Source organism: Capsicum annuum, chromosome 8, assembly GCF_002878395.1.
Source record: "Capsicum annuum cultivar UCD-10X-F1 chromosome 8, UCD10Xv1.1, whole genome shotgun sequence".
In the NCBI taxonomy this organism is placed as follows: domain Eukaryota; kingdom Viridiplantae; phylum Streptophyta; class Magnoliopsida; order Solanales; family Solanaceae; genus Capsicum; species Capsicum annuum.
Window position 1 is genome coordinate 172,039,661 of NC_061118.1, and position 15,755 is coordinate 172,055,415.

The following is a 15,755-nucleotide window of genomic DNA, read 5'->3' on the forward strand; positions in this document are numbered from 1 at the left end:
GTAATGATGCCGGTTACCAGAAGCAAGAATACCGGTAAGCAAGTAGATGTGGCTGTCGGAGAGGAAACTAGTAAGTCACCCACTATACCAGCTAATCAAAGTGAGGCTCCAGCTGAGCATGCATCAGAAACTTATTCCATTCCGGACGAAATAAGGGGGAGGAGAACTATATCCCCAGAGCCACCTATTAATGCTGCTGATCAAGATCTTAGAAATGCAGCGCAACTTTTGAATCGTATAGTTACTGGGCAAGCTCAAGGGCAAGTCATTCCTACCACGGGTCCTAGTGGTATAGATAGGGTGGCTAGCCTTCGAACACAGGATTTTCTTAATATAGATCCTCTCACTTTTACTGGATCAGATCTTAACGAGGACCCACAGGACTTTATTGATCAAATTCAAAGGGCTTTAGATGTTATGCATGTTATGGGTAGAGAGACAATGGAGCTAGCGGCGTATAGATTCAAAGGGGAGGCTATATAGTGGTACGAGGACTGGAAACGATCTAGGGGTATTGATGCACCCCCAGCTACTTGGAAAGAGTTCAAAGCGGCATTTCTTGATCATTATCTTCCATTCAAGATTCGTCAGGCCCGTGCAGATCAGTTTTTAAATCTTTGTCAGGGGAATATGAGCGTGAAGGAGTACAGTCTCCGATTTAATTCCTTGTCGAGATATGCTCCTAATGTTGTAGCTACTATGGATGATAGAGTTCATCAATACGTGGATAGGCTGGATCCATATTTGGTTAGAGATTGTACTATTGCCGCTTTGAACAAAGATATGGACATAGCAAGGATCCAAACTTTTGCACAGAAAATGGAAGATCTGAGGCAGAGGAGAAGAACACAGGAATTAGAAAGAGGATATTCCAAGAGGGTCAGATCTACAGGGCAGTTCATGGCATCCCAAGGAGGGTGCAGACCACAGTTTTCTGCTAGACCACCTAGGCCATTATCTTCTTATTTACAGCTAGTGCCCCACACAGTTCCAAGGGTCCAGAGGAAATCAATTTGGGCACAGAAGTGAGAGTCAGAGTTCGCGGACAGTAGGGTACCAAGGGCAAGGGAATATGAGCCAATCGAGACCTCCTCGAGAGCCATGCAAAAAATGTGGAATGTATCATTTGGGCACATGTCGGCTGGGGACCAATGTTTGCTTTTGGTGCGGTATGTCGGGGCATATGATGAGAGAATGCCCACGAAGGGGCATAGGGGGTATGGCACAACCTACGGGGTCATTTGTTGCATCATCATCATCGATGCCTTATTCAAGAAGGGCTGCACAACCAATGGGTTGTGTTAGAGGTGATAGAGGAGCCACGAGTTCTAGCGGGGCTCAAAATAGTACATATGCTCTAGCGGATCGACAGAATTTAGAGGCTTCCCCAGATGTGGTTATGGGTACGTTGTCTATCTTTTCATTCGATGTATATGCCTTAATTGATCCTGGTTTTACATTATCTTATGTTACTCCATTGGTTGCTGGAAAGTTCGAAAGAATACCCCTGAACTTGACACGATCTTTCACTTTGACACCTTAACTAGACCATGTTCATTTTTGACACCTCAACCAGCTATTAAGTGTCATTTTGACACCTTTTTTTTACAATCAACTAATTTTACAAAGTATGTGTAATGCACACGTTTGCTCATATGGCATACAACCAATTAAAAAAAGGCATGTGGCATTCTTATATAAAATAATAATTTAAAAAATAATAATTTTTAAATAATTAACTTTAATTTTAAATAAAAAATTAATAAATAAATGACCACCCCCAAACATCATCTTCTCCGAGTACCCCCACCCCACCCCACCCCACCCTACCCACCAAGATTGTTGCCACCCCACCACCACCCCAAGATTGCTGCAGCAATTCCCCTCCCCCCACCCTCCCCACAAACTAACATTGCAGCAACGTAGCCCCACCCCACCCCTCCCCCCTCCCTCTTCGATCATCTTCTCCAATTTTCATCTCTAAAAATTATCTTCAAAATTTCTTCAAATTTCTCAATAACAGTGATCACAAGTGATTGCAATAGCAAACTTGAAATTCACAGCAAAAGTCTCTTCTTCTTTTCTATCAAGAAATTATATAGAAGATACAGAAATTATTTGCATTGAGGTCCTTAATTAGTTCTGCAATAGCGAAAAAATTCAAATCCCAACAATATCGACGAGCTACTTTTTCATTTCATATATTTGTTTCCTTTTTGTATATGTTCATTTTTGTTTGCATATTTTTACAGTTTAAAGAAAGTGTAGCAAAGTTAATGGTGGGAAAAAATAGATGGGAAATGGTGGGAAAAAGGTGGAAAATGGCTGGAGTAATTGAGAAGAAAAAGAGGGCAAAAAATAAATTAAAAATTGATTAAATTTCATCATTCACGCGTCTATGGAGAGTGTAATGCATTTTCTTTGTCATGTCAGCAGAAAAGTGTCAAAATGACATACTTATAGCTACTTGAGGTGTCAAAAATGAACATGGACCAGTTGAGGTACCAAAGTGAAAGATCGTGCCAAATTTAGGGGGCAAACTTCTTCATGTGTTTACTGAGTCATGTTGTTGGTGCTCTTGAAACTCCTCAACACGATGATGACATGACCGAAAGGTCAAAACCCACATACAATTTATGTCTTTTTATATCAAATTTACGATATCTAGGTAAGTTTTGCTTACATGCTACCTTATTCATTATTATTTCCATGAAAAACACCAATGGTTTTAATGTTAAAAGGTTTTAATTGCACCTATTTCATATATTCATTTGGCACAAACACACAAGGTTTTTACTGTATCATTATGTGTCTGATCACTTGGTCCACAAGGTCCATCCTCCAGGTTATCGCAGATTGGCAGAAAGATGATTTAATTTCTATTTACCTTCTTTTCTATTGTTGCATCAACAAGACAACAATACTTCCAGCATTTTAGCCATGTAACATCCTCTTTTGCAACTCCATAATCCATTAAAAGCTTCAAAACATAAACAAAGGTCAAAATTGATGACCAAAGTTAAAAGGGACCACTGTGTATAGTAGGACCATACGAGAGAACACCCTCAAGTACCAATCTGATAAGAGTAAAAGCGAACTGTTCATCGATCTACAAGTAGCTATAAAAGGAAAAATAACTTAGATTCAATTCTTAGTAGCTTTTTATGGCTGAAAGATAATAACTTAGATTCAATTCTTAGTAGCTTTTTATGGCTGAAAGATGCAGATGAATGTTATCCATAGAACACATCATATTGTATCAGAGTCAGAAAACGTCAAGTGACAGCTGAAAGTACAATGCATGATTAAAGGGCAAAGGAAGAAGGTGATGAACATGTTAAACTACATGAATTGGACTCGGATTGAAGCTTTGCAATTTTCATTAACGGTGAAATTGATGATTACAGTGAAAAGAACAAGTGAGATAAAGTGTTTCATATATGCAAAACTGAAGAATGATTCTGTACAATACGTATATATATAGAGGGGAAAAAGGAAGGGAAAAAAGGGGAAAGTAACTAACTGCTTATGCTCAGCTAAATCACAGTTGGCATGTATAATAAAGCTAAATCACAGCTGGCATGTATATTAAAACAACTCTCTTAACTAACTGTTAACTGCATCATAACTAACTTGACTAAATCTCAATACCCCCTCAAGTTGGAGGGGATGCAATCACAGCCAACTTGGATAGCACACTTGAATGTTTGACACCAGTAAGGGCTTTGGTAAGGGTAAGGATGTCTTCCAGCTGATGACCAGTTCCAATATGATGCAAGGAAATGAGACCTTCTTTAAGCTTGGTTCATACAAAGTGACAGTCAATTTCAATATATTTAGCTTGGTTCATACAAAGTGACAGTCAATTTCAATATATTTAGTACGTTCATGAAATACAGGATTCCTTGCGATATGTAAGGCAGACTGGCTATCACAAAACACAGAAAAACCAGTACATGGAACAGTAAGCTCATCAAGTAACCTGCGTAGCCACACCAACTCACCAACCACCTTTCTAAGGGATCTATATTCAGCTTCCACAGAGGATAAAGAGATGGTTTCTTGTTTCTTGGACTTCCAGCTAATGGGACTATCTCCAAGCAACACAACATAGCCTGCAACAGATTTTCTGAAATCAGGGCATGCTGCCCAATCGGAGTCAAAAAAGGTTTTAACTGTGTAATCTCCAGAGTTGGAACGCAGGGTGGGATCTTGTTTGAGGTACCTCAACATGTGGAAGGCAGCCTGTAAATGAGGTTCTCTGGATGCATGCATGAACTGACTCCAATGTTGGACTCCATAAGCTATGTCAAGTCTAGTATTAGTAAGGAAATTAAACTTTCCAATGAGTTTCCTGTAATAAGCAGGGTCTGAGAGCAGGACACCTTCCTCAGCCTTAAGTTTGACTGAAGGATCAAGAGGGGAAGTCAGTGATGTGTACTGACTACAGTCATATTCCTTCAGCAAATCAAGTGTGAACTTTCTTTGGGATACAAGGATCCCATCTTGTTTGTAAGGAACCTCAAGACCTAGGATGTAATGTAGTTTACCAAGATCCTTGATCTTAAAGGTCTCATGGAGAAAAGCCTTCAACTGAGTGATTTCAACGAGGTCAGTACCAGTGAGTAGCACATCATCTACATAAACTGCTACAAATACAATAGAAGATCCTGATTTCCTATAGAATAGGGAATAGTCATTCATGGAATGGGTATAACCTCTAGAGTTAAGTGCTTCAGTTACCCTTGCATACCATTGCCTGCTGGCATGTTTAAGTCCATATAAGGACTTGTTTAGTTTGCAAACAAGGCCATCACCACCAGCATCCAGTCCTTGTGGTATAGTCATGTATACATCCTCATGTAACTCTCCATGGAGAAAAGCATTATTGACATCTAGTTGTAAGATGTCCCAATGCTTCTTGGCTGCTATAGCAAGTAACGCTCTCACTGTTGTCATTTCGACAACCGGGGAAAAAGTCTCTGTATAGTCAATTCCAGCATGCTGTGTGTAATCCTTCACAACCAGCCTAGATTTCAATCTTTCAATGCTTCCATCAGCTCTGCGTTTGATTTTATACACCCACTTGCACACAATAGGTTTCTTTCCAGGTGGTAGGTGGACCAGGTCCCATGTTTTGTTGCCATGCAATGCAGTAAATTCTTGTGTCATTGCTGCTTGCCAGGCAGGATTCATAGCTGCTTCCTCATATGATGTAGGCTCACAATCATGGGAAATGTTCATTACAAAAGACTGACTAGAGGGAGTTAGTTCCTCAGGAGCAATATGACTCCTTTTCTTGAAGGAGGCACACACAGAAAGAGGAGTATTGTTAATTGTACCCGTAGGTTTGGTCACATGGTATACATAATCATTCAGATAGAGTGGTACCTTATGGTTTCTAGTTGACCACCTGGGTGTTGGTGCAACTAAAGTGTGATGTGGTGATGGAACAGTTACAGTGTGATATGGTGGTGATGAAATAGGAGGACTGGGTGAGGGTTCAAGAGCTGAGATAAGTGGAGAATAAGCAGGATTAATTGAGGAGTTGTCTGACAGATTACTTGGTGGACAAGATGGAGAAGGTACATCAGTATCCCTTTGATCACATTTTCTACCAGAATTCAGATTATCAAGATCATGAGCGTGAGTCACAGGATCAGAGAAACTAAGAGGAAGACTGTCATGATATACTGGAGATGCAGGAAAGCAGCGGTATTTTTTGTCAAAGAAAAAGGAAAGATTGTCTCATGAAAACCTACATCCCTAGATATGGAAATTTTCTTGGTTGCTAGACTCAGTACTTTGTAAATTGTACCCCTTCGGGTTGGAAGGGTATCCAATGAACACATGAGGGGTTGCTCTAGGATCAAACTTGGACCTTTGAGGCTTTGGTATGGTAGGATAGCATAAGCATCCAAAGCTTTTCATATGGGAATAAAGAGGTTTTTGCTTGTAAAGCACTTCATGTGGAGATCTATTGTAAAGAACATGTGAAGGTAATCTATTAATGATTTAGGAGGCTGTTAGAACGCACTCACCCCATTATTTTTGGGGGAGTTTGGACTGAAAAAAAAAAGAGCCCTGGCTGTCTCAAGTAAGTACTTATGCTTCCTCTCCACCACACCGTTTTGTTGTGGTGTATATGGACATGATTTCTGATGTATGATTCCTTTTGATTGAAGAAATGACCTAGTCTCATGATTATTGAATTCTAGACCATTATCTGATCTAAGGGCTTTTATTGTGATTTGGAACTGGTTCTCAACTAAGGAAACAAAGGCTTTTATGACTTGCAGGGCATTGCTCTTACTACTTAACAAATGAATCCATGTGACTACTACTATGGTCATCTACTAAGGTAATGAAATAACTAAAGTTGTCATGGGTTTTGACATGGTATGGACCCCATAAATTCACGTGTACCTGATCAAACAGTTGGGATGAAACTGTTGTTTTTGTAGGGCAGGGCAGCCTTGACTGCCTTGCCAAAGGGCAAATAGGACAAAAGAAAGGTTGTTTAGGTGATAATTTGACAGGGATGGAGCATAGATTTTTGTATTGATTTTGACAGTAGGCACATCCCTTGTGGTTCCAACTTGGAATTGTCGTAACAAATCAACCAGCTGATTGTATTGTTCTTTGGACAAGGTGTTGTGATTCAGATCCCCAGCTTCAATCTTTTCACTGGTGCAGTTCTCATACATTTCTCCATGAACATTTGCTGCAACTCCTTTACCCTTGTTTACTCTAGAGTTAGTGTTGTAAATTTGATTTTTCTGATTATGTTGACCTGGAATAGGCATGAACTTGTTGGGATAACCATGAATTTTGAAGCACTTGTCCCTGGTGTGCCCTAATTTCTTACAATAGTTACAAAAAGGTCTTGACCTAGTTCCATTGTCGTAATTGATATTATAATTTGTTCGAAAGCTCTTGCCATTGCCAGGTCTACCCCCTCCCAGGTAATTTCCAGAAGTACCAACATTAAGAGGAGAAGATTCTGCTAATGTGTGAGGAATGGGCTTGAACTCCCTTTGTTTTTCTTCTTGAACCAACAATGCGAATGCTTGTCCCATAGATGGCAAAGGGTTCATCATCAGTAAACTACCTCTGATTATGGTGTAAACCTCATTAAGACCCATGAGAAATTGGATGAGTCGTCTATCTTGCTCGGCCTTGTGCATAGTCTCCTTAGCTCCACAGCTACACACACAACTGCATTCGCTCTTAGTACACAGGGTATTTAGCTCTTCCCAAAGCTTTTTCTTCTTAGTGTAATATGTAGGAATGTCCATTGTTCCTTGACTGAGATCATTGATCTCCTTTTGTAGTTGGTACAATTTTGCTCCATTCGTCTGATCGTATCGATCTTCTAGTTCATTCCACAGCTCCAGGGAATCAGACACATATTCTACGCTATCAACCATGTCTTTGCTCAACGAGTTGAGAATCCAAGATGAGACCATAGCATCGCAACGTTCCCATTTCACTTAGAGGGATCGAAGCACACCTCTCCTCCAGGATCGGTAACCAACACCAACAAAAGGAACAGGTACTATAGACGTATCTGCGCTATCAGAGGGATGTATATACAATGGATTCCCCACATCGATTGATCGGGGAGCCGATGTGGATGAACCTGTGTCCTGATCTACTACTTCCACCATACTGAGTGAGATGTGAATTGCACAGAGATGTCTACTGACAGACTCGAATTGCTACTGAGCTAAGCAGAGAAAATTGAGCAGAGAACGAAATTTAGGATAGATTGTAACTTCGTGATGAAGGAGAAAAGGAGTGAGCGAAAAAAAACAACCGAAATCGAAACTGCAACTGGATGAGAATGAAGATGAAAGTTCAAGGAGAAGAACCGTGATAACTCTAATACCATGTTAAACTACATGAATTGGACTCGAATTGAAGCTTTGCAATTTTCATTAATGGTGAAATTGATGATTACAGTGAAATGAACAAGTGAGATAAAGTTTTTCATATATGCAAAACTGAAGAATGATTCTGTACAATACGTATATTTATAGAGGGAAAAAAGGAAGGAAAAAAGGGGAAAGTAACTAACTGCTTATGCTCAGCTAAATCACAGTTGGCATGTATAATAAAGCTAAATCACAGCTGGCATGTATAATAAAACAACCCTCTAACTAACTGTTAACTGCATCATAACTAACTAAACTAAATCTCAATAGAGCAAAAAGAAATTGTATTTAATGCAAGAACCAATAAATAGAAATAAAAATAAGAATGTCGACAAAAAGAATTGAAAAACTTCACTTAACAGAAATATATGAAGCAAAAGACTTGTCGATCAAGTGCGAAAATCATTAAACATCTATGATCCAGATGCAAGTTTCTAATTTATATTACACTAACTTACTTTTCCATAAAATTTATAATTTCCTGTTCCTGTTCATTAACATAATCATGAATAAAGTCTCTTTTACAATAGCGATTCGCTTCGTCATTTATATTTGTTTTATACTATTATCCTTTTTAAAACAGAGTGTTGAGGCCAGCATGATAACCGCACTAAGTAAGCAACATGAAGCACCTAGCCCAGCTACACCGAGTTTCAGGATTTTAGGTGTGTCCCTTTAACAATATTAATATCATAGAATATTAGGACACTTAGAGGCTAAATATATTCAAATGTAATTTATGTGATATTAGCAGTGGAACACTAATATTAATGCTAGAACAAACTAAGAAAGAAGATCTAAGAACGACATAGTAAATTTCACAACTGATATGAACAGCATTAAGACACTGCATCCAGAATTACAAATTTTGCAATTCCCCGATCATATCAAACATGTAATTGACATCATTTACATAGCCAGAGACCATGTTGCACCAAAAAGCTAGAAATAAAATATATATTTGTATTAAGGCTAAGAAAATTCCCCCATTCGCCTTAAAAACGTTAGTCATTCATCTCTATATAAATTGTCTAACAAATGAGATATGGTATTCCAAATACATGCCTTTTTGAGTCCAACTCTGTTCCATCTGTGCAAGCAAACCAGAACAGAGTGATGCATTGTTCAGTTCATGACAAAAATTGCAATTAACATGCACCAAATTTAGTAAGTGATCTTACCAAGTGCAAAAGAAGATGATAGATCTCTTTAGGGTACTTCTTGCATGGAGGACATTTGCTACAAAGTTGCATTTGTCTTTTCTAGAGATTAGACTGGATGAGACACATTTCTTTTGTCACTAGTGAAGAGAAGCTTGTTTTTTTTTTTGGTGAACACCTTTAAAGGTGCTACGATGTGCCAACTCTTCCACAAGTAGTATTGCATGAAATCAACAGTGATACGTCTCATCATAACGAGAAAAGGAGATAGAGGATCTCACGGTCTCAATCCTCTTTGACGAGAGAAAAACCATGCTCTCTCTGGTGGATTAATCACTGCAAAATAATATAGCTTTACTAGGTTTAAAACAAAAATAAAATAAAATTCAAGCAAGGAGAGTTGAAAACTAAAAAAATTGCTATGAGGGGTGGGATTGGTTAACCTTTTTACGGGTTAAGCCAAACCGGCCCCACCCGCCTCACTGCCATCCCTAGTGTAGTCCTAGAAAGTGCACTAAGCTAGTGCGTCAAAACAATAGTTCATGTCATGCAATTTCTCTATCATGTCTAACAAGGAATCTGAATCCTGTACAAAAATCAGTTTGCACCAAAAAGCTAGCAAATAAAAAGCTCTAAACTTGAAGCTAAGTATGCTTCACTTGTTGCCTTAAAAATTCTGTTGTTCCTTTCCGTCCAGACAGTTAACCTGTGGTAAACTATTCCAATTTTTGAGGTACTATTTGGCAAGACCTTCTCTATTCCAGCAAGGAACTCTTGAGTGGAAAGTGACACAGTCCACTCATGCCAAGAATAATGAAAGATAAACTTCATAACTGAGATTCGACTCCACATTTAAGGAAAAGGTGATTGCCTCTTCATGATGGACTATACATCTGCTAAGTCTAATTAAATCCACATTCTGTGCAATAAAACTAAATTTGAGTCTTTATATGGGTGTTGTTTCCCTGGCCTAACAGTATAAACTTGACAAATGCTATGCATTGGGAAAAAACCCGCTAAGGTTAGCAGGCTCTATAAACATTTTATGCTACATGATGTCGAGAATGCAGGATATCATGATATCTGCTGTTCTTTCTTTTTTTGAGTTAACATGTAACATATGAAACCACTTTGGAAAATTTGGCAGAAATATAGATTGCAAAACATCTTGCTAGCTTTTCTGATTAAAGAACTAGTTGAATATAGTGAATAGCCACTATAACAACAACATACCCCGGGAAATCCCACAAGTGGGGTCTGGGGAGAGTAGAGTGCACGCAGACCTTACCCCTACCTTGTGGAGGTAGAGAGGTTGTTCCCGGAGGACCCTCAGCTCGAGTAGAGCAAATCAAAGTTGCTACGAAAAGGTAAAACAACAAAGAAGAAACATAGCAATCAACAAGAAAAACAGTAACAACAAAATCGTGCAACAATGGAAACACAATAAACAATAGATGATAGAAATCAACTGCAAGACACTACAAGAATAAGACTAATAGACACCACCGAGCCTAGACACGTGAAAAGCAAGACAACACTCCACTACCAACTAAACTTCTATCCTAATCTATAACTATCACACCCTCCTATCTAAGGTCATGACCTTGTCTAATCACCTTGTTATGGCCCCTAGTTCTGGATCGAGTAGCTGGACGACTAACTTGGAAGTCAGACCTAAACTTCTATCCTAATCTACAACTATCACACCCTCCTATCTAAGGTCATGACCTTGTCTAATCATCTCTCCCCAATATTTGGCCTACCTCTACCACTCCTCGTACCCACTATATCTAACCTCTCGCACCTCCCCACTGGGACATTTGTGCCTCTCCTTTCACATGCTCAAACCATGTCAACCTCGCTTCCCTCATCTTGTGGGGGAAAACAAATTCCTAGTTGAAATAGGAAAAACAAGTTCTACAAGTGATATTTCACATTGACTATGTCCTCCCCATCCTCCAACACCCTTCATCTTCATCCCCACCCCACACCCCTATCTCGCCCCACCTCCCATGATATTTTTCTTGATTATATACATATGTTTTTAGGGTAACATTTTTTTCTTAAGTACCAAACACAAGAAAATAAGTATGAAACCTGGTAAACATTTTCCTTCCTATCAAACATCAGCTTTAATGTTGTAATAATTATGGCTTCCCCATGAAAGATGGATTCCCTTGTATTTTCCACTTAAACTTGTCACACAAGATTATATGTGTATCTGGCTATGCTAGTTGAAGGAAACTCTCAACGCACCCTGCCCCGCAATATTCAAAGAAGGTTACTTCAACCACCCCACCCTGCACCATTGCCGTTCCAAGTAACAACACCTTATCTTTTATCCAAAAAAAGAAAAAAGAGGACGTATCAGTACAGGTACTCACTTTCTTACAAGGATCTATGTGTGATGGACCGCAGATTAGGTCAATTACACATCTAGAACCTATTATAAACCTACCAGGTTAAGCAGGCCCAACTTTATCTAACACATCTCCTGAAAACATTTTGTGCATTAATTCTAATTGAGTGTGTTAATCATTCTACCTCTTCTGGATCACATTTTTTGAGAAACTGAATGAAAACAGAGAGACTAATATACGCAACAGAACTTTTATGAACAGGAAAAGGATGCCACTGCAAGAGCAAGAAAATATTTTAATCAACCAACTTATTCACAAACTTGTAAACAATGAAACTGCAAGAGAAAATTTCATGTGCTCTGTGCTTGAGAAAAAAACGTTTTACCTTGTATCCTTGCAGTGTTGCATACTGGGCATAGAAACTGAAGTCATCATACTCAGCCAGAACCAAAGTTTTGGCGTCACTATCAACCTGTCTTCGATATACTTTTTCTCCTCTTGATGAGTCCTTTTATCAGAGAGAAATAAGTAGACTTTTGTAGAGCAATACCGCTCTGAGTGACTTGTGCATAGATATGCATTGCGTCTTTATATCTTCCATCCGCACAAAGCTCATCAATCTGCTGCGAATAAGCAATTGAACTTGGATCTAGTTCATCAGCTCTGAGTTCATGTTCCTTGTTATCAATTTGCAACTGCTCCGATGATCTTTCTCTGTCTGTCATAAATTCTTCGGCTTCTTTAATCCTTCCAGCACCAGTAAGTGCACCAACAATAGCATTATGTGTGTACTTATCAGGCTGGACATTTTTCTCTTCCATTTCAGCAAAAAGGCCCAAAGCATCTTCAAATCTTTGATCTTTACAAAGAGCTGTTATTAAGGTGTTATAAGTTACTACATCAATGGTCTTCCCTTTATCAATCCACATACTAAAGAGCTTAATGGCTTTTTCAAGCATGCCTCCCCTACTAAGTCCCTGAAGAAGAATGTTGCACGTATATACATCAGGCTTAAAAGAATTCTCAACCATTTTGTTGTGAAATTGAAATGCTTTCTCAATGTTTCCCTCCCAGCAGTATCCATGAATAATAGTATTATATGTTATTTCATCAGGCACTATACCCTTCTCCAAAAGTTCATTCAGTTTGGCAATTGCCTGCTGAGTTTTACCCGATTTACATAGCCCTCCAATTATGATGTTGTAGGTGACAATAGTGGGAATTACATCTCTTTCTTTCATCTCATCCCAAAGCTTAAGAGCTTTTTCCATATCTCCACACCTAAAGTAGCCAGCAATAAGAGTCCCATAACTTACTGCATCAACAAGATAGCCCCTCGTATGAGCAATAGAGAGCAACTCGTAGGCCTCATCAAGCTTCCTTTCTTGACAAAGAGTGTGAAGCACTGTATTGAGAGAAAAATTATCCATTTTCAAACCTTTTTCACCTATACGTTTCATAATCCTCAATACTTCTGATAGATTTCCTGCTTTACAATATCCACTTATCAAAGTATTATAGGAAACACAATCTGGACATAAACCACCTTCTTCCATCCTTTGAAGTACCTCTCTAGCTTTGTCCATCCTCCCTTCTGTGCAATGCCATTTAATCAATGTATTGTACGTAGATTCATCACTTTTGATTCCCTCCTTATTCATCTCTTCAAGTAGATCAAAGGCCTCCGAACTTCTCTTATTATCAAGACACCCATTGATCAAGGTGTTAAACGTCTTCACATCAGGCAACAATTTCAATCCTACCATCTCGTCCCGAATCTTAAACGCCTCATCAACGCTTCCTTCATTACACAAACCATCAATCAACATATTATAAGTCCAAACATCAGGCAAAATATTACTCTGCGTCATCAGCTCGACAATCTGAGTAGCATCCTTCAACCACCCAATTTTACAATAACCATGTACCAAAATATTATAAGTATTCCTATTCGGTACAAGACCTTTACCCTTCATATCCTCCAACAAATCCCTGACATCATTCAACCTACCTTTCTTACACAAACCATCCAATATAGTATTATAACTCACATTATCCGGCACACATCCAAACTCACTCATTCTATTCAACAACTCATTCGCCTCCTTATACTTATAAACCAAACAATAACCTCTAATCAAAATATTAAACGTATTCGTATTTGGCACAAAACCAAGCTTAATTGCATCATCAAACAACTCATTACACAAATAAACAGAATGAGCAGAAGGGTACTTAACTAAACCATTAATCAACGTATTGAAAGTCAGCAACTTTGGACAAATCCGAATCCGTTTCATTTTCTTGAAAATCTGAATGGCGAGATGGGGTTTCCCACATTGGCAATAAGCACCAATTGCAGTATCCAACAATTCCTTGGAGGGTTGAGGGAAAGATGAAATGGGGTGAAGGAGATGACGATGGAGGAGGTTTTGAGGGTGATCAGAAGGGATAAAAGTGAGAAGAAGGGATCTTGCTAAATGGGACTTGCGATGTGATAAGAGGGAGATTAGTAGAGGGAGAAGAGAAGGGAAAGGGAGTGGGTGAGTAGAGAAAGAAGGGATATGGGAGTGGGACCATTGGAAGAAGGAGAAGAGAGTGGAAGGACGAGATGTGAGGGAAGGGGAGGAGAGAATGGAGTGGATTATGGAAGGGGTTAACTGAGGGAGGTAGGATTGGAGGGAGGATTTAGGGAGGGATTTGGAGGAAGAAAGGAGAGTGATGATTGTTTGGGTTAGTTGAGATTGCTTCAATGGTGAACTCATGGTGTTTCACAGAGAGAGCAAAGCTGAGCTTACTGCGCTGTGAGGAAGAAGGGGTTAACAGAGGTTTCAGTGTTGCGGGTGGACAAATGGCAAAACAGTAATATTCCTTATGGTTATGGGCATTTTCGTATTCTCACAATTACTGCAACATAAAAGTAGACTAAAGTTTAGAGATGTGTCCACCAAAGGTCGATCATGATTTTGCAAAGAATTGAACTATGGCGATCTATCTATGTTGAGCTACATTCTTTGGTGCATTCACACTCCCTCCTCCTTCGATGCTCAGCCTAAATTTTTTTTTTTTTTTTTTAACTAAAAACACATCGAGCTCAATCAACTTTAGAAATTTAAAAAATTTATATTTTGATTTTGAAATTAAAGCGCCGATTTTTTATAGCCATTGTTGGTTTTAAAGTCTATTTATATTAGTTGGACCAAAGGGAGCTCCATTTAGCAAACTAAAGGAACGACAAATACATAAGATTATATTTTTAGAACAAAATAAATCTACTCTCACATATAATGGACATTTTGGTTAGAATATAAATTAGTTGGGAAGTAGGAATATTAACATTTTGGGCTTGTCTATGGATGGATCAACGGATCGCCTATCGTTTTTGCAGCCTTAGATCTGCTGCATCTGCACTTGGGCTCTCCCAGCGCCCAGAATCCAGATTATGAATTAAAGCCCAACAAGAAATCCTATTGGGCTAAAAAGCTACAATTCCAACTTGTAAGGTGCTTAATTTTCCATAAATTTTTTGATCTAAAAATTACACAAATACACAACTTATGTTTCCAATATTACAAAAAATCCCAACTCTCTGAACATATTACAAAAATTCCAACATATACACAGAATGCTATGTATATGTCGGTTATGTTATGTATATTAATAGGGAGAGAGAGTAAAGTAATTAAAAAAGTGGAAGAGAGTGTAATTACTTTCAAAAGAGTTGGTATTTATGTTATTTATACAAATTTGATGCTATAGTATAAGCCCATTTCTCCACGTATTATGGATTAACTTAAAGACCAACCCCTTACTAGAGTAAATTCAGGGCGGAGCCAGGATTTCAAGTAAGGGATTCAATATTTAAAGAATACCTATTATAACCACATAAAAATAATTTTAATCAATTATAAATAGTATATTTTTTCGTCGAAAGGGGTTCAGAACGAACCTCCTAAAGAGGGCTAGCTCCACCTCTGCTAGAGTTGACTTATGGAGGTACTTACACAAGTTAGGATTTCAATTCCACATTAATCTCATCACTCTAGTGTGAGAAAGAAACAAAAATGTCAAAGAATGCAAACAATTACTACATATGAAAAACAAGTCAGTACGTTGTACTTGTATCACTAGAGTATTTTTTTTTAATCCCCAAAAAAAGATTTTGACTTTGAGAAAGCTACATTAAGAGGGTCATAATTGGATGTTACTACTTGCAAGTTGCAATACGTCACTAGCATCTCATTAATTATGCTTCAATTTCCACACGCATGTCTGCATGGATTTCAACTATGAAATCA

The 15,755-nt window shown here is 38.5% G+C and overlaps 2 protein-coding genes across 6 annotated transcripts; both read right to left on the bottom strand.

The window, feature by feature from the left end:
• Nucleotides 1-3,420: 3,420 nt before the first annotated feature.
• LOC107840562 (pentatricopeptide repeat-containing protein At2g16880) lies at nt 3,421-14,503 on the bottom strand. Of its 5 annotated transcripts, none has more exons than XM_016684463.2 (3): nt 11,843-14,502; nt 9,119-9,433; nt 3,421-3,799 (listed from the first exon to the last, which is right to left on the bottom strand). In XM_016684463.2, exon 1 carries the CDS (start codon nt 14,220-14,222, stop codon nt 11,925-11,927), a length of 2,298 nt encoding a protein of 765 aa, XP_016539949.1. In that variant the 5' UTR covers nt 14,223-14,502; the 3' UTR covers nt 3,421-3,799; nt 9,119-9,433; nt 11,843-11,924. The 5 variants fall into 5 exon arrangements, with proteins under 5 accessions (XP_016539949.1, XP_047251169.1, XP_016539946.1 ...); XM_047395213.1 differs by lacking the exon at nt 3,421-3,799 and adding an exon at nt 6,088-7,729; XM_016684460.2 differs by lacking the exon at nt 3,421-3,799 and adding an exon at nt 8,734-9,027 and having other exon boundaries at nt 11,843-14,503.
• LOC124886720 lies at nt 6,417-7,469 on the bottom strand. The gene has a single exon (XM_047395660.1). It carries the CDS (start codon nt 7,467-7,469, stop codon nt 6,417-6,419), a length of 1,053 nt encoding a protein of 350 aa, XP_047251616.1.
• Nucleotides 14,504-15,755: the final 1,252 nt, after the last annotated feature.

Bases quoted from the DNA above. Each gene is read 5' to 3' on its own strand.
- LOC124886720 (XM_047395660.1), bottom strand. From the start codon at position 7,469: ATGGTCTCATCTTGGATTCTCAACTCGTTGAGCAAAGACATGGTTGAT.
- LOC107840562 (XM_016684463.2), bottom strand. From the start codon at position 14,222: ATGAGTTCACCATTGAAGCAATCTCAACTAACCCAAACAATCATCACT.